At 44.8% G+C, this 19,282-nt stretch overlaps 1 protein-coding gene across 2 annotated transcripts in view; it reads left to right on the top strand.

Moving 5' to 3' along the window:
* The window catches only part of LOC150077698 (alpha-tocopherol transfer protein-like), a 115,762-nt gene that overhangs the window by 81,286 nt on the left and 15,194 nt on the right, over window positions 1–19,282 (top strand). For both annotated transcript variants that reach the window (XM_090385038.1, XM_090385037.1), the window contains exons 3-4: window positions 18,490–18,732; window positions 18,834–19,030. In XM_090385038.1, coding sequence (XP_090241164.1) covers window positions 18,490–18,732; window positions 18,834–19,030 — 440 coding nt within the window. The remainder of the gene's footprint in view (window positions 1–18,489; window positions 18,733–18,833; window positions 19,031–19,282) is intronic.

Here is a 19,282-nt window from a genome sequence, read left to right as displayed (position 1 = left end):
TTGGAGCTATTAAATTTTGACCTGTGGGATATACGCTGGTGAGCAGATAGAGAGGGAGAGGAGACTGAAGACTGGGGGGAGAAAGACAGAAGAAATGGGGTCGATAGAGGAGGCGACCCCATTAAAAGTCAGTGGGGCATGCCCATGCCCTACCAGGAGGAAATATGGGTTGGCGAGTAGGGGAGAAGGCAGGAGGGGAAAAAAAAAAAAAAAAAAAATCCTGTCTCCTCCCCTACCGCCGAGGGAGGGGGAAAGAAAGATGGGTCCAGCAAGAGCGCCGGCACCGATTGCCATTATGGCTGGCATATGCAGAAAGCTCTGCGGTCTCATTGGGCTGGTTGGAATTCAGCTGGATAGAAAGTCACTCGTGAGGCTGTGTCCTGTCCGAAGGTGGTCCACATATCATTTCATGGTTGTTGTTGTGGTGGTGGATGCGGGAAAGTCCGCCTTCTTGTGAAGAGGTCTTGCGCATATTGAGTGAAGGCACTATAAGTATCTTTTTCAGTTAGTATCAGATATTCCTGGTCTCTTAGCATTATTTGGGTGGTGGTTATAAATCGGCAGCGGAGATCCTCGTACAGTGGGCAGTCGTACATCAAGTGCCCCCATGTCTCGCGTAGTCCGCAGTGGCATAGGGGGGTGTCACTCAATCCGAATCCATGGAGTTTTTCTCTTATGGCGCCATGGCCGGTCAACAGGTAGGTGGCGAGTAGTCCAGGAGAAAGCCAAGGTGGATAGTTTGGGTACACCAGTTGTAGATCAGGAATAAATTTTTTAGTTATTTCACCTTTGGTTGATGTCTGCCAGCGGGTTTGCCAGCTCTGGTTGAGATGTGTGAGGAGACGTTTGCGTTCCAATTTGTGGTCAGTTTCAGGGTCCAAAGTGAAGTTCAGATGGTTAGCCTCACGTCCCTTGGAGAGTTGATATATTAGGCCGCGGAAGACTATTTCAAGGTCTAGTGGAAGAGTCCCTGTCAGGGCCTGGAGGGCGTGTGTGCTTACAGTATTGCAGGCTCTTGTTATTATAAGTAGTATATACCGTTGTGTGGTGTCCAGTTTTCTTCTGTTGACGGCCGTGGTAGCCTTCCGGTACCACACTCCAGCGGCATACGTTATGGCAGGCAGGAATACGGCTTTATAGAATAGCTTGAGGGTTCTCCTCCGCAAGCCCCAATCCTTGCGGGAGACCCTCATGAACAGAGCAGAGTATCTTCTGATCTTTTTCTGAATGTAGGTCAGATGAGGGGTGAATGAGAGGTTATTATCTAGGACAACCCCGAGGTGTTTTAGTTCCTTTGTCAGCTTAATTGTAGTTCCTTGGATGCGGATTTGTGGTGGTCTCCTGATGTCCAGGTTACCTTTTAACAGTATTGAGCTGGTCTTGGTTGAGGATATGCGGAGATTGTTTTCGTCGGTCCACTTCTGTAGGATGTCAATGGCGTGAGTAGCAGAAGTTTCTAGCCTGGCTCTGCTGTCCTCTCGCAGTACCAGGGTCAGGTCGTCCGCGTATGCCTGAGTTGCCACACGACCTAGGTCTAGATTTAGAAAACCGTCGAGAACCATGTTCCAGAAGAGCGGGCCCAAGATTGAGCCCTGTGGGCAGCCTCTGAAGATCTGTCTGGAAATAGAATGATATGGAGTTTCTACAACGACCATTCTGTTGTCAAAATATGTTTTGACGCATTGGTATAGGTTGGCCGGGATGTTGGCCTTCCGGAGCCTGCCGAGGACGCTTGGCCACCACAGGGTGTCAAAAGCCCCGGCAAAATCTATTGCGATTACAAGTAGATATTTATGGTTTGTTGTTTCAGCAGCTCTGGTAATGTTTTCCAAGGCATCCAGAGTGGAGCAGCCCCTCCTAAAGCCAAATTGATTCTGTGATTCTAGGCCTGCAGCCATGTAGCAAGTTTCGATTCTAACTTTGAGGAGGTGTTCAAAGAGTTTACTTAGTACAGAGAGAAGGGCTATTGGTCGGTATGACTCCGGAAGGTCCTGTTGCTTGTTTGGACTTTTCAGGATTAAGCGCAATTTGGCAGTCCTCCAAGCTTGTGGAAAGCATCCCTCATTAAGGCAGTGATTAAAGAGGGTGAGTATTACCTCTGGAATTGTCTCGATGGTCTTTTGCGATTTCAGGCTCCAGTAAGTCGATACCCGGTGATTTCTTGTTGCGCAGTTTTCCTGCAGCAGTATGAAGTTCCGTGATGGTAAGTGGTTCTTCCTTATTGGTGGTAGTATAGGTATCATTGTCTTGACATAATTTTTGCTGTTCTGGTGTAGTGGGAGTAATATGTCCAGGAAACATGCTGTCCAGGATGTTGTTGACATTATCCTGCCAGGTCTTGGTATAAGTGCCTAGCGGCGTCTTTGTTGCAGGGATGACTTCTCCCCTGGGGAGTTTGTTTGTCGTTATTCTGTAGACAACCCCCCAGGGGTGCTCGTTTCCGGTTGTAGAAACAAGTTGCTCCCATGAGCGCTGTTTTCTGAGTCGGATTAGAGCCGTGTACTCATTTCTTGCGGTGCGATAGTGGTCGCGGAGTTGGTCTATTTCTGCTGCTGGCCAGGAAAGTCGTGCTCTCTGGAATAGTCTTCTCCTTGTGTTCACCTCGCGTCTGAGCTGTTGTAGTTCCGGCGACCACCAGGGGACGGCCCCTGGAGTTGGGTTTTTCCTTTTAATTGAGCAGTTTGCAGCGGCAGTGATGAGATCCACCACGGCGGTTTGGTGCTGGTCCGGGCTCAGCCCCTCTATTTGGAGGGTTTGTGCTGCTTCTCTTAAGGTAGTCTGGAAGAGAGACCAGTCTGCCTTCTGTATGGCATATCTATGTTGGATTTGTCTGGTTGGTTGTTGTCTGTCTATGGTGCGTTGAAGAGTGAAGGTTATGACCCTGTGGTCCGATGTGGTCCAGCTTTCCCTGACCATCCATCCCGAGAGGTGACCAGCCAGAGACCTTGAGGCGAGTGTAATGTCAATTGTGGCTTCCCACATTGTGCTGGAAAAGGTGGTGGGGTTATTTGGCTGATTGAGTATAGTGAAGGTACTGTTTGCCAGGAACTCCTCTAGGTGTTGTCCATTTGTGGCGCTGTGATGCCCTCGGGTTTGGCTGAACCACGCCGGGGATCGACAGTTCACATCCGCTCCCACGACGATCCTGGCATTCTGGAATTCTGTGAGTAAACTCTGCAGGTACCTGGTAGCTGGGAGAATATCTCCCCCTGGGCGGCAGTACAGTGAGACTGCATAGAGTTCGCCGAGCGGGGTTATAATATGGGCACATGCGGCCCAGGATGTACAGTAGCTGGAAATCTTGGTTACAGTGATACTAGGGTTCCTAACCAGGATGCAAGCCCAGGGGTTGTCTCTATTATCCTGAACTATTTTGTAGGATAGGGGATATCCTCTCACCCCCCGGCTGTGCACATATGGCTCTTGGATAAGTAGGATGTCGAGGTTCTGTTCATTCGCTTTCTTGGTGAGTTGTCCGGCCACGGCCTTAGATCGCTGTGCGTTTAGCTGCGCGAAGTTTACCCTGTCTAGGTTAAAAGGTCTAAGGCGTGCGTCCATAATCAATCCTCATTTGGTATGCACCCTTAGCTTTGATGTAGATGGGACACTGATTGTCCCTGAGTGAGTGGTCCGCTGGCATCTTCTGTGATTTACAGTTTACACAGGTGGGCGGATCATCTTTTTTAGGGCAGGTGCCAAATTCATGGCCTTTCTCTGCACAGTGGCCGCAAGTAGGCTCTGTCTGGGCACAGGTGTGCGTCGTGTGTCCAAATCGACAGCAACGGAAGCATTTGGGAACAGACACATGCTCTTTGAAGCGATGGCTGCCCCAATGTATGAAAACCCTGGTTGTTTGTGCAATCGTTTTCCATGCCTCTGGTGTAAGTTCAACTACCCAATTTGTGTGGTCTCCTGTCCTGGATTTTGTTTGGAATTTTGGGGTGATTAGTGTCGTTGGTTCCACGTTTGGATACTCATGCTGAAGGTTCCTGGAATATAGTTCCTTCTGCAGAGCTTCTGGTGTTAGATCCTTGCTGGTATTAAAAATGACTATACTGGGGCCCTTTTTCTTGGGGGACGCTGCCTCTAAGCCAAGTGTCTGGATCCTTGGGTTGTTGAGGATTTCGTTTGCGTCTTCCTTCGTCTGGGTTTCAATGATGACACCTGTATTCCTTATTTTTCGGACAGATTTGATTTTTGTAGTCTTAAGATCCTGTGAGAGGTTCTTCATAATGGTTTGTTTCACCTCTTCACTAGTCTGGTGTTGTGCTGTTGAGGTCGGTTTTAATATTACTAGGTGTGGAGTCGGCAGGAGCGTTTTGCGTTTTGTAGTAGTTGCCACACGTGGCAGTTGTAGAGAGGTATCTGGAGCAGTGGTCCTCAGCGATTGTGCATATGTGGGTGCACGCTGTGGCATTTGTTTTGCCCCACATTCAGCGTAGGCTTGCAGTTTAACCTTGGCCCTTTCGCTCTCGAGGTAGGCTTCGACAAGGAGTGCATCGAGTTTGTTCCACAATGTTATTATTTGAGCCCTAAGTGCAGTGGTGACTCTGTTTGTTTGCTCTTTAAAGAGGGATTCTAGAGCAGTTTTCAGGAACAGGGATTTTTCATACATTGTACCTTCGGGTAAGGTAGGATCCAGGAAGGTTTCCTGTGTCTTGTCGTCGCTAGTCTCCTTTGTCGTAATCGCTGTGAGATTTTCCTGCGTTTCCCTTATCTCCGTCTGGGAACGGGTTTCTATCTCAAATTTTGGTATAGAGCCTTTTTTGTTTTTCTTCTTACCCGTTTGGGGGGTCCCGGAGCGGGGATCCATCCCTTCGTTCTGTTGGTTTGTGATGATTATGCATTCGTCGCCCTGGGTTCCCCTAAGAGGGTCTCTGCTTTTGTCCGTATTCCTTTCCATATCACTATTTCCGGATGACCGAGACTCGTCGGTTTATCGGGATTTCCTTTCAACTATCAAGAAGCAGTGTGCGCGTTATGTAAATAAAATCAGCCACAAGTGCGAAGCACAAAAGAATTTGAGTTGTGGGCCTTTAAGTCATTGGGCTATCCCCTCAGTCACATGTGGGGAGGGAGATAGCCGGGTGTAAAAATAGACCTAGAACAACGGGACTACTTCCCTGTGGGGTTTCTGGGCGCGGCCAACACGATAGTGGTATTTAAAGACAGTAGAATCTACCCTAGAAATGTTCCGCCTTTACCATGATAAGTCTATGGCAGAGGGGGGGGGTGCCCCGATTAGTAGACATGTAGACATGTATAGTATCTTATGTAGGACGGCACCTGAACGAAAGTTCATCTCCGTCTTTGTACACTGTGATGGTTACAGAAAGCACTGTAACAGGCCAGAAATGTGTGTAACGTTATGTTCGTGCAGTGTGTGTGTTGTTGTGTTGTTTAGTTGTTTCTGGCCATTTTGTCACCAGGCAGGCGATCACCTGGAAAGCCTGCCCAGTGTCCGTCTACACCACGGGGAGGTAGGCCACAACTGCGCAAGAACCATGGCCAACCTCAACAGTCACGTACTGAATGTCCAAAGAGGATTTGGAGCCATTCAAAAGAACCCCGCGCCAGCAAGCCGGCAACAGCGCGCGCACGCACGCACACACACACACACACACACACACACACACACACTCTCCCAGGAGAAAGGACAGCAGAAGACGAAGAAATAAGGATGAGAATAGCATAAAGTAAAAAAAAAAAAAAAAAAATAAAAATAAAATCTTTATCCATTTCTTGCCCACATCTGTATGCAGTGCTGCCCAAAGTGGTCCACAAAGAGAAAAGGTGTATTGTCAAACAGAAGTTGTAATGTCATTCAATCATGATCGGCAGGAACAAGTTCTAGATATAATTCTGAATTCTGTTAATCTGGAGTGGTGTCAGAAGTCTCTGGTAGATGACGGTATCACTGAGCAGAGGTTTAGTTGAAGAGAGTCTTGATAAAGGATGAGTCAGAGAAGTGCAGCATCTGTCAAAATCTTTGTGTGTTCTTGAAAGCCACAACAATTTTGTATATGACGTCATCAGGACGACGAGGCAGCGCACAGTTGTATTATGATTTATGATGCATTTTCAGTTTCATTTCTTGAATTAACATTGAGGTTGAGAGCCTTCCTGCGATTAAAAGCAGCATTGCAGAAGGTTTGAAGGGCCTGGAAATTGTTGACAGAAATGAGTATCTTCTCACCTCCGGGACACAAGTTTGGTACTGTTGCCTTAAGAGCCGATCTTAGATCATCGTAAATGGAGCATTCAAAAAGTACGTGAGGAGAGTCTTCCGGTAGCCCACATCGACAGGAGACTGTATTGGAAAGTCTGAATTGGTAGAGTTTTGCGTTAAGCGAACCATGCCCAGTTAGTATGTAGGAGGTAAACAGTGAGGGTGAAAACCATTTTCTGGTGGATGATGCAAGTAGTGCAGTTACGTCGGGAACGAAGTTTTTGGTGATAGCTCCTTTTTCGGTAGAATTCCATCTATTCTGCCAGGTATTCACTAACAAATTCCAGCATCTGGTTCGCTCAGTTTTGGGATCAGTCTGAGGGTTAACAATGATTCCCTGAAATTCCACGGAAATGCCTTTGCGGATGTAAAAGCAAAGCCCTCTAAACACAACATGCAAGTCAAGTGGTATGGTGCCTGCAAGAGTCTGTAAAGCTGGAGTTGATACTGTTCGGCAAACGTGAAGTAGGCTGAGGAGAAAGCAACGTTGAATAGTGGATAACTTGGTTTGTACTGTTTTGAGTGCAGTACGTCTAAACCAAAGGCTGGCAGCGTAGGTTGTAATTGGGATTATGGCAGCATTGTAAAATAGATGTAGGGTTTTAGTGTTCAGTCCCCAGTCATGTCTGGTAATTTGGAGCAGCATCGCGGTAAAACTCTTAACTTTGACAGACAGATGTTGAATATGCTCAGTAAAGGAAAAGCGGTCGTCGATGATGACTCCTAAAAATTTGGTGCTTCGGACAAGTGGAAGTGATTTCTTGTCAAGTTTTACAACTGGTGGTCTGCGATAGTCTAATTTGTGTTTAAAAATCATGATCTTCGATTTTGTTGGGGATAATTTTAATTTGTTCTTAGAGGACCAGGACGATAGTTCAAAGAGTACTTTATTGGCATAGAGTTCTAATTCAGATCTTGAGTTTCCATTCACTAAAATGATAATGTCATCTGCATACGCAAGTTGTCGCACATTTTGAAATTCAGGAGTCCTAAGCAGCCAATCATCGAGAACTAGGTTCCAAATCAAGGGACCTAAAATAGATCCTTGGGGGCAACCACGGGAGACAGATCTGTTAATCTTCGTGCTTTTAGTGATGACGGTGACGGTGCGATCAGCAAAATAGTTTCTAACAAGTTTATAAAGCTGAAGAGAGCAGTGATTGGAACGGAGTCTGCTGAGGGCACTTTCCCACCATAAATTATCAAAAGCGCCCTCAAAATCGATAAAGATTGCCATAACGTACTTGGAAGTGGAGCAGTCAATGAGGTGGTGGAGTTCTAATAAGGCGTCTTCGCATCCAAGCCCTTGCCTAAATCCGTATTGAAGAGAGGATGTGGAGCTTGTGCCCCGATTAGTAGCTGAGGATTCGGATTCCGGTTTTTTTTTCTGCTAGAGTAAATTCTGTCAATTTTGTCTGTGTTATCCGCTTCCTCCTTGTCGCCGCCATTTTCCATATCCCTTTTTAATATTTGGGCATAAGTATGCTTTGTCTGTGCCTTGGCTGTATACGTTTCTTTCGTGTCGGTGTGTGCATCAATCTTTTTTTCATATTTATTAACATTCTCTGAGATTTGAGTCTTGTTTCGGTGAGTTACACTTTCCAACCGACGTCCTTTGTTTTTGCTGGTTTTGCATGTTTCTATGATTGGGTGTTCAGCTTGTGTTACTCTTAATTGAGTTGGTCCTTTATCGTTTCTCTTCTTCCGTTTTGCACCTAACGTTAGTTCATCCTCTGTTTGGTTACACTTATGCTCATAGAGTTTCACCCCTGATTCAGGGATTTGAGTGCTTGCATTTTTTTTTACGGTATTTAAGGCGGATTTGTTGTTTTCTCTTAGTAATTCCAAAGGTATTTGATAGGAGCCGATAATCGGTGGATCGTTATCATCATTAGAAATTTGGCCGTCGCCTGCGAGCGAAATTTCTTGATCTTTTAGGCCAGATTCTCTGCTAGTTAACGGCATCTTGCGTGGTTCGACAGGATTTGTGTTTTTGAAACAATTCGACTCAGGCGAGCAACGAATTGTATCATCGATATCAGCGTAAACACTCGATGCAGCTTTCGGGGTCTCTCCCGAGTTGTAGTTTGTTGGTAGTTTCGTGTGTTGTCTTGTAGTGTTAGTTAGCAAATTCTTTAATTCAAGATTGCGCTTTTTACAATCGGAAAGTTCATGTAGCACACCTTGCAACTTTTCGTATAGCGTGTCAAACCCATTTGTCATAGATTTTTGATAAATAAATATCTCGGACCATTTGTCGTATAATTCACTAATCTGGTTTGCAAGATATTGTCCCTGTGACTGTAGATCTCTCTTGAGCTCTTTAAAGTCAGTGACGAAAGCGAGAAACTCCTGTTCGATATTAAAATTTAAGTCGAACCCTGGCGTTGGTGCATTATTCAGCATCGAGTATGGCAAGGAGAAGGAGCTGTGCATGCCATTTGAGAAGGCTGGGTAGGTATCAAGTTGAGTCTCGTTAATAGACATTTCTTGATATTCTTTACTACTTGTATTATCTTGCGCGAGCTTACAAATAATACATCTAAAGCGTGCCTTAGCCTGTGACGACATTTTTTTGTGATATTTAATCTTATTACAACAAGGTCCTACTGCTCCACTGCAAGAACTACAAATCAGGAAGTCTTCAACTTGATCGTTGCATATTGAGCAAATCTTGAGTTTCTCCATAGTATGAAAATACTGTATGTGAAAACAAAATCACGTGAAAAAGTCTTAAACAATATTTGCCGTGACCTTTGGGATTGTCCCCTAACAATTAAAGAGCTCCGTTGCAACAAAGAAAGAGTTACTTACAGTAATGAAAAGGTGACCTTGGGGAGGGTGAAGTTGGTGGGGTGATGTTCCTAAGTAGATCTGTTCTAGATGAAGTAGCGGAAGGCCTGGGGGAGGGAAGGACGACCTTGGTGCTGGCAAGGAATGGTGACTGAGTGTTGACGGGTATTCTTCAGTATAGGACGAGGGAAGCTGCAGGTAGAATTAACCACTTTCAAATTCATTTGGATCAGAGGAAGATGCAGATGAGTTGACACCATGAGCGGACAGCTCGTCACAAGATGAATTATTTAGTATATCATTCACGAAAATCAAATCGGTAAAACTGCACTAACCATTAACTTTAATCGGAGCCCGATTGCACACAGCCTCACACTATCCACGCAAGCGCACTACGCATTTCAATCAGATCACTTGCCAATTGCATGCCAGTTATCCTTGGATGGCAATTTCCCCGAGTTACCTGATGTGTATGTTGCTGAACTGCCTACGGTTGCCTTCTCTACTAAATATCTCAAGCCGGACATCATTTTACAGTGCTTGAGCGGATTTGACTGGGGATGCTTCTGTTCTGAGTCGATAGAGGATGCCACTATGGCTTTGTCCAAACAATTGAAGTTAATTGCACTCCGTGGTGCATTTAAGAACGTTAGAATTTGTAGCAATTCGAATCGGTGTTTTAATAAGGAAACCAAGTTGGCCTTCATCAGAAAGCCTACCGGAAATGGCAGAAATCTCATCTTTCCTCAGATCTCACTATATTTAAGAAAGAAAGAGCTTACTTCCTAAGAACAAGAAAAGACAAGTCCTAAACCAAGCTGTTTTTGATAAGGTTAACGAGGGGTAGAAGGATTCTACCACACCAGTCAAACCATCATATCATTGATCAGAAACTTGTCCAGGAATGGGTGCAGTGCAACCTCCTGCTGGCAAATGTTCTAGATCTAGATCAGTCCTCCCTCACAGGCGGACTGATTACCTAGGGCACAGATGAATGGTATAGAAATATCTAGGGAAACCCTGACTGATGTCATCAACAAATTACCTGAAAAAGCTACTGTAGGACCAGACGGTGTCCCATTATTCATAGTAAAAATATGCAGCACGTACATTTTTGGCTCTACTTCACATTTTCAGACGAATCTTACAATTGGAAGAGTTCCATCAATTTGGAGATCTTAGAGTGTCAAGTCCATTCCAAAGATTAGGAAACCTAAATCTGCGACCAATTTCCATCAGTTGCTCTTTACTTAAAATCTTTGAAAAGGCGATTCAGCCAGCAATTGCCCAGCACTGCTTTGGTCACAGACCATAGACCCCAGTACCCAGTGTTGTAGTTTTGGACACACGACACACATGTGTACCCAAGCTCAACCCACATGTGGACAATGTGCTGAGAGAGGCCACGACTTTAACTCGTGCACTAAAAAAGAAGACCCACCCACTTGCGCAAACTGCAAATCATTGAAAACGCAGGCAGATAATTCCATCCGGGACAATAAATGCCCTGTCTACACAAAAGCTAAGAGCACATGCCAACTAAGGGTCGATTATGGGGACTTACCTTAAACCATTTAATACTACCACTGTAAAAATTGCACAAATTAATATCCAGCGAGCTAAAGCAGTTGCAGCGCAGTTGAGGAAAAAGGCAGATGAGGAGAACCTCGATATCCTCTTTCTTCAAGAGCCATATTCGCATAGTAAGGCAGTCAGAGGGTATCCGTTGACTTATAAGATCGTTCAAGTGGACAGGGAGACCCCATGGGCGGCTATTCTGGTCAGAAACTCTGATCTCACTGTTACCAAAATACCACATTACTGCCTTCCCTGGGCAGCCTGTGCCCATATCATCACCCCAAAGGGGTGATGACTTGATGGGCAGATGACTTGGTCTTGACCATCGAGGCTGACAGCAGATTCTCCTTAGAAATGCAAGCAAATGATGCCCTGCAAAAGCTGCAGGATTGGACGAAGCTACACTTGCTCAAACTAGCACCCGACAAGACAAAATCGGTGCTGCTAAAAGGTACACTAGACTTAAGGAGGCCACCACAAATTAAGATAGAGAACAAAACAGTTAAGCTGTGCGAGCAGATTAAATGCCTAGGAATAATCCTGGACAGAAAATTAAATTTCAAGCCACACCTAGAATATATTACACAAAAGATAAGAAGATACGCGGCCCTCGTCGCTAGAGTCACTCGCAGGGACTGGGGACTCAGACGTACTACCCTGTCTCTGTACTACAAAGCTCTCTTCATCCCTGCCATCACATATGGCTCCCCTGTCTGGTACGCGAGGGCGGCACTGGAAGTGAATAAACGGATCCTCGAAACCATTCAGAGGACCATCCTCCTTACCATGACGAGAGCAACTAGAACGACTAGCACGGCTGCCCTCCAAGTCCTGGTAGGAGTTCTGCCACTGGATCTCGAAGCTTCCCGCTGTGGTCTGCTCTACCATCTTGCCAGAAACATATCGGCTACAATGTATGACCTCACCACTGACATCACTAATGACCGCAGCTATGAGAAGAGAAGAATCACCGACCACCTCGTCCAGATTTGGCAGAGGAGATGGAGCAACACAGAAAAAGGTGCAGTGACCAGAAGATTCCTCCCCACTGTCACCAAGCTATACCCTAAGGTGCCAGCATGGTTTCACCCTGGTCGAAATACCACCTTCCTCCTTACAGGACACCAACTTCACCAGCTTGGCATCATAAATAACGCGGACTGCCCCTGTGGCAATCCGGAGTCCTGGAGACACTTAATGTTTGAGTGCGATTTGTATGACGACCTACGACTACGCCTAATAACGGCAATCCATTATATCCCAGACAACCAAGAACTCATACTGTTAGACACTCAAGAGGACTACAAGGCACTCAGTCAATATGCCCAGGATCTATTTTCTAGAAGGAAAACAAAGATAGAAATACACCATAGGCAACCCGACTAAAAAAGAATGCAGGAGGTCAAACAAGTAAAAAAAAAAAAAAAAACTCGCCATACCACTGAAAGACAAGACTTTAGGATGATTTGGATGGCCTAATGTTTTCGACCCAAAGCTGCACTCCCTTGTGCGATTTTTTTTTCCTTCGGGGAGGGGTATTTGCTCTTCTCCTCTCCTCTCCTCGCCTCCCCATATTTTCACTGTCGTGGGGCATGTCATGCCCCACTGAAAAAGGGAAGGGCACCTTCCTATCTGACCCCCTCTTCTTCCTATTTCATACCCCGTCTACACCCTCCTTCCCATTACTTTCTCTTGTACAGCGACTGCCCCACATGTCCAAATTTAAATCACATCAAATTTTGCCCGACCTTTTAGGCTCTCTAGAAATAGTTCTTTCAGCGTAAAACCCCACGCAGCACTTTCTAAATGCAATTTTACTTCAATCAACAGCGATAACTTCAACCTTTATTTTAGGTCCTAGACACCGAAATCCCAGGAAAGTAAGTGGCAGGACCTGCCAGAGTATATTTAGACTCTTGGTACACCCGGCCGGCGTCCCCGTCGCTAGGTATGGTAACGCCGGTCCCACTGGGGGCTCGGCGGCCAACAGGCCGGATGAACAATGGGCACAACAAACTACATACCACATGACCCATACATTATTTTTAAACCTCTGGCGTAGACAGGGTACTGTCACTCGATACATAGAACATACGCGGAGATGGGAGAAATCCCCGGAGCCGTCAGACCCTCAACATACCTATACCTATACCCCTTTGGGGGAATTTTACACAGTTTCTCTCTACTCTCGGCCGTGGGAGAATATTCTCCTGATTATTAGATACTTACAAAGCATCTCTCTGGAATATCGAAATGCGAAAATCATCGTTGCCGCCGACGTAAACTGCAGGTCGCCAGCGTGGTTCAGTGAAACTCAAGACAGACGAGGCACAAACAACGGACAAAGACTGGAAGAATATCTCTCAAACAGTTCTTTCTCAATTCTCAACCAACAAAATAACCTACCGACCTTCTCTAGCACAATGTGGGAAGTCACAATTGATATCACCCTGGCCACAAGATCCGTCGCACGACACCTTTCATCCTGGACAGTTAGAGAAAGCTGGACAACTTCGGACCACCGTGTAATAACTTTCCAACTGCACCGATCTGTAAGCCGACAACCAATTATAAGGCAAACTCTACATAGATTTGCAATTGACAAGGCAAACTCTACATAGATTTGCAATTGACAAGGCAAACTGGCAGCAATTTAAAGATTCACTGATCATGGCCGCCCACTCTCTCAGCACAGTTGGACTGAACGCAGAGCAGAACCAAAAGGTAATTGTAAGCCTAGTCACTGAAAGCTCAATTAACTATATTAAAAGGAAGAAACCTTCTCTTGGAGCCGTACCTTGGTGGTGCCCAGAGCTCCAGCAACTGCGACGGGAGGTTTACACCCGACGGAAAAATTTTCAACGCGCAAGACGGACATGGCCGGAAGAGGAAGTAGAGTATCTCAAGCAGCAGTACTGAACAGCAAGAAATGAATACACAGCCCTGATTAAACAGAGGAAGAAGCGCTCCTGGGAGCACCTAGTCTCCACAGTTGGAAATTCTGCTCCATGGGGAGTGGTCTACAGAGTAATCACAAACAAACTTCCCAGGGTAGAAGTCATCCCAGCCACCAAGACGCCACAAGGCACGTATACAAAGACATGGTCCGAATCTATAAATAACATCTTTAATGCCATGTTCCATCAACACACGCCACCAAGCACCCCAGAGCAAATACTACTATGTGAAGAAAACAGCACATAAACCACCGCCCAAGTGGAAGACAGCTTCACTAAGGAAGAACTGGACACCGCTGCAGCAAAAATAAAAAACAAGAAATCTCCAGGAGAAGTTATGCTGCAGCCTGAGATCGTAAAGAAAGCTGTTGAAACCATCCCAAATGAGATCCTAAACCTCTTCGACCATTGCCTTGAAGCAGGCAATTTCCCAGCAGTATGGAGATGTGCAAAATTAAGGCTTATTCTCAAGAATCCGACAAAACCGAAAGGGTAGCCATGGGGATAAGCACCAGACCGCCAGTAACGACGACATGGGTTCGAGCCTTGGAAAAAGAAAAAAAAAATTATATTTGCTAGTCCCAAAGGAACTAGTAGTTGTTGGTGACTCTATTGTCAGGGAAACGGGGAACATGCTTTGTAAAAAGGATAGGTGGAACAGGACCAGGGTATGTCTGCCAGGGGCAAAGGTTGATGACGTTGTAGAGCAGATATCTTTTAAGGGCACAAAAGGTGATATGGTTGTACACGTTGGCACTAATGATATCAAGAGTAGGAGACCGGCAGAATTGCTTAACAAGTACAGGTCACTGTTGAACTAAAGCCGTGAAATAGGGTTGAATTTGAAAGTGTCTGCAATTCTGCCCAGACACGATAGCAAGGAGTATATGATGAGAGCCTTGTCGATCAATTCGGCCCTGGAAAGAATGTGCAAGGCTGAAGGGGTAGAATTTTTTTTCAGCCTGGATTGTACTTGTTAACAGGAGAGATTGCTTCTACAGGGATGGGATACACTTAAATAGAAAGGGTGCAAGAATATTTGCTGATGCTATCGAGGCAGTGTTAGGTGGGTCGGAAAACTGCTAGCTTGGAGGGAGACAAAAACGAATAGATTAACAGTAGCCACTGGCAGAGGTGAAAGAGATTCTTGCACTGCTTCTATTGGAATGAGCAGAAGCCTGAAAAACAAGATGCAGGATATTTCAGAGACTGCCGGGAGTCATTGCGGTACAAGTAAACACATGGGTTGTGTTAGGGTAGCTAAGAATAGAAATAGGTGCATGTATACTTGCGTGTACACCAATGCTAGGAGTTTAGTAAATAAAATTGATGAATTTGAGGTATTGCTCAAAACATCAAAGGCAGATATTGTTGGGATATCAGAGACGTGGTGTCACACATATATAAGGAATGTAGAACTGGAATTTGGGGAGTACAACGTCTACAGAAAAGATAGACTGGATAGGAAGGGAGGAGGAGGGGTTATGCTATTAGTTAAGAAATACATAAAATCCAAGGAAGTGAAGCCAGTGGACATCGCTGGACAGTGCAGTGTCGAGTCAGTTTGATGTGACATAAGCATTGGGAGATCAAAATTGAGAGTAGGAGTGTGCTATAGGCCTAATGACTCTGAATAGTATAATAAGAAACTGTATTGTGGGTTGTTCACTCACACACTAGCAAGGGGGGAATTCGGAGGCCAATCGATATGCTGGAAGTCAGAACTGTGTTCCTCAAGCCATTCCTGCATCGAGTGCCTGATGTCTTGGAACATTGTCATCTTGGAAAACACCATCGCCATTCGGGAAAAAAGAGCGGGATGTACACAGTCAGCAAGTAGTTGACGATAGCAGAGATCACTGATATGTTGTTCCACATGCATGGGGGACCACGTTCCTGCTAGTGACACATGACCCACACTATACAACCGCCTCCACCGGCCTGCAATTTTGATACCATGAATGGTGGATGAAGAGCTTGTTGTTGACCCTAAATCAGTACACGACCATCCACATTGTGGAGTGTGTGTGTATGTGTGTGTGTGTGTATACTGTGTCGGGGTGGTTCCCAGGCATGTGCCCATCTCCACCTAATTCATTTAATAATACAGAAAACTGTAAAGTGGGCCTGAAATTTAGCTAAGAAATTGAATATTCAAAACAAGAAAAGTTTGGTAAATAAATTACACTAATTATAGTAGAAATAGACAATTTTGTATAGGAAAGATTAAAATTGTGTTAAAGAAATGTTTATGAGCTTAGTATGTTGTTTATGTCAGGTCTCTCTGCCATCAGGAAGCAGCTGACATCTTCAGCTGCTGGCTGATGCCCGTCCCCGGTACGTGGAGCCGGACCTGTCTCTACTATTTTATACTGAAGTGCAAAGCACAAACCTGCACCCAACAGAGGAAGTGCAATACTGTTGGGTGCCAACATCCCTGGTCTCGGCCGCCCAAGCCCGAGAACCAAGGAAAGGAAAAAAAAAAAAAAAAACCACCGTAGTGGTACATGTTCAGGAGCTACAGACCGGACAAATCGCTTCCCAGACTGAAGTTCCCGAACCCAGATGCAATCATGCATGATTTACATAAGCTGCCAACTCCACATCTGAAAAGTTCCTTATGATTGTCCTTCTGGCAAACACAGCAGCAGCAAACCTTTGCAGAGCCCGGAAGCTAGATGCATCTCTTAATAGAATATCCACATTGACCTCAGTAAAGGGAGAAACCTCATAAAAAAATCGACAACGCTCTGATCCATAAAAAGGACAAACAAACAACACATGTGTCCAAGTTTCTGCATCACCACACGAACACCACGGGTCAGGCTCCAATCCTCTTGAATATAGTTTATCACGAAAAGATTCGTGTCCGGTCAATATATAACTTGTAAACATCGAAGGACAGAACCAAGAAGATACTGTCTTTGACGTAGAGTGTAGAGTGTGTTTAGTGTCAAACGGCACCAGGGGTTTCCCCCATCTCCGCGTGCTATACATTGTGGGTGTGAAACAGAACACTGTCAATGCCAGAGGTTTAAAGTGTATGGATTTTGTACATGTGTAGTGTCGTGTACCGTTGTTCCTCTGGTCATTTAGCCGCTGGGCCCCTAATGGGACCCAACGTTGTCCACACTCTGCCTCGTGGAGGCAGACCAGGTACACCAGTATTATAGTTATTTACTCTGGCAGGTCCTGCCACCTAATTTCCTGAGATTTCAGTGGCAAGGACCTTAAAAAAAAAAAAAAAAAAAAACACTTTATAGTTATGGGTCAGCCAAAATGAAGTACTATTTATGCAAATAAATGTTTGACGTAGCAAAATCCGCCAATGGAATATCCGCCATACCATGAATGGGGGACCACGTTCCTGCTAGTGACACATGACCCACACTATACAACCGCCTCCACCGGCCTGCAATTTTGATACCATGAATGGTGGATGAAGAGCTTGTTGTTGACCCTAAATCAGTACACGACCATCCACATTGTGGAGTAAATAACGTGACTCATCAGACCAGCACATCTTCCTGTCTTCTAACGTCCAACTTGCTTGTTCTTTGCATCAGGCGAGTCTTTTACGCCGATAAACCTTGGTGAGGAGAGGATGCAGTAGGGGTCGTCTGCTGGTATAGCCCATACGTGCGAGCGTGCGATGCATGGTCATGCCAGATATTCTTATAGGTTGGCTAATGTTGTATTGGGTAGTCAACTCTTCATCGGTACTGCACCTGTTCGCCTGTACGAGTCGTCGGACCCGGCGCTCACTTCCATCATCAAACTTTCGCTGACCTTTGCAGTTTTGCCATCGGGTTGTTGTTTGACCATTTTGACCCTAGTCTTAGTACACTTTAACTACGGCGGCTCTCGAACATCCCACCAGTTCAGCCGTTTGGGAAATCGAGGCACCAGCTCGTCGAGCACCCACAATCTGTCCTTTATCAAAGTCCGATAAATCCTTTCTTTCACCCATCGCGCACGGAATTTTACTACCTACTGAACCACTGACAGCTTCTCTGTGCTACGGATGTCGACTGACTCCGTATTCTCGTATCTCACGTGGCCGACGCGTCGCATTCTGTTTTCATAGGGGTGATCATAATTCAGTGATCACTCAGTGTATACTCCCTCCTATCGTGACTCGCCACTATTTTCCAGTCTTGATCTGTACTTATTGAGTAAATCTGCAGATCCCTTACGCTTAAAGTCATTAGTGCCAACGTCTGCAACAACGTCACCTTTTGTGCCCTTAAAAGGTGATATCTGCCCTACAACGTCATGAACCTTTGCCCCTGGCAGACATACCCTGGTCGTGTTCCACCTATCGTTTTTGCATAATATATTCCCCGTCTCCGTGACAATAGAGTCACTGACAATAACTAGTTCCTGTGGGAGATAAAAGCAGAGTTCACTAAGAACAGAGAAACTCTTAACTGCATCCACTCGAAAACTTCGTCTTAAACTAGCAGGATTTCACGGTCGTGTTGCAGTCCGAAAACCCATATAAGAAAGTGGAAAATCGAAAGATACAGTTTGGCTTAGACTAAATGCTATCAACATTGGACAAGTGCAGAGTGGAAAATGGTATTGTGGACGAATAAATCCCAATTTGAAATTTTGGATCCACGCTTAGAGTTCATGACAGTTGATGGACTGAAGCAAAAGTTTTCATGGTACTTGCTCAATACTTCGGTTCAATCTTTCGTTAAATATTAATGCTTTACTGAATGTCATGTAACATTTCTAATTGTTTTTTTTAAATTAAATATTGTATTTTAAAGGAGGCCGACAGTTTAAAGGTGATTGAAACGTTTTACGACTGATTTTATTTTTAAATGTGTGCATGTGTAGTGGTGTATAAAATTTAAACCAAAATGGGTTTTCGCCTACTTTTCCCCAAAAGAATATGTAAACATACCTTCTGCTTCTATTTAGGATGTCAAGATTTGGAACTAAGAAGCGACGAAGAGTTCTACGTAATGTTTCTGCGTGGACATCATTTTGATGTTGAAGCCACTTGCGCTACTATTAAAAAATATTACAAAGCTCGCAAGGAACACATGTACTTCTTCTTGACTTCGAGCATAGAAGACGTGAATCCAATAATCTACAGTAACTGCATGACTATACTACCTCTTCGGGGTGTGCGTGGGGAATCAATAGCTGTCGTCAAACCTCGTACGTATTACTGCTTGTTTTAATATCAAATACATTAGTTACGTTATCGATTAATCTTGAAACAGCTGTAATTTATTCTTTATTTATTTTATTTTTTTCAGCCGAACTGATTTATTCCGATATTTCTTTTGACATGATTTGCCAGGCAAGTTTCCTTATGCTCGAGTGGAGTAACCATTACGAACTCACCCAAATCAACGGAGCCTCAGCGATTGTCGACTTGCAACATTTAAGTTGGCAATACATCAAGAAATATTTCTGCTTCAAGAAGTTAATAAATATCGCTAAAATATGTCAGGTAAGGAAACTGAAAGTATATATATATAGTGTGCGAGAGAGCAATTTTCTCGAATAATTTGCAAGATATAAGCCGAGAAATTTGCAGCAATGGTTAGTATTCAACTGGGAGAAATCAACAGTGTGCAGCAGTCATTCGATGCTGGGTGATTTTTTTTTTAAAAGAGAATGGCGTGAAAAGTGTTTTTATGATTCGTCCGGGATCAGAATTCACACTTTACCATAAACAAGTAAAGAACAAAGGTCGTAATCA

This window comes from Mastigoproctus giganteus, chromosome 11, assembly GCF_048544385.1.
Source record: "Mastigoproctus giganteus isolate SK-2022 chromosome 11, ASM4854438v1, whole genome shotgun sequence".
Lineage (NCBI taxonomy): Eukaryota > Metazoa > Arthropoda > Arachnida > Uropygi > Thelyphonidae > Mastigoproctus > Mastigoproctus giganteus.
Note: the sequence above shows the minus strand (reverse complement) of the source record. Positions and strands in the feature narration are given on the sequence as shown.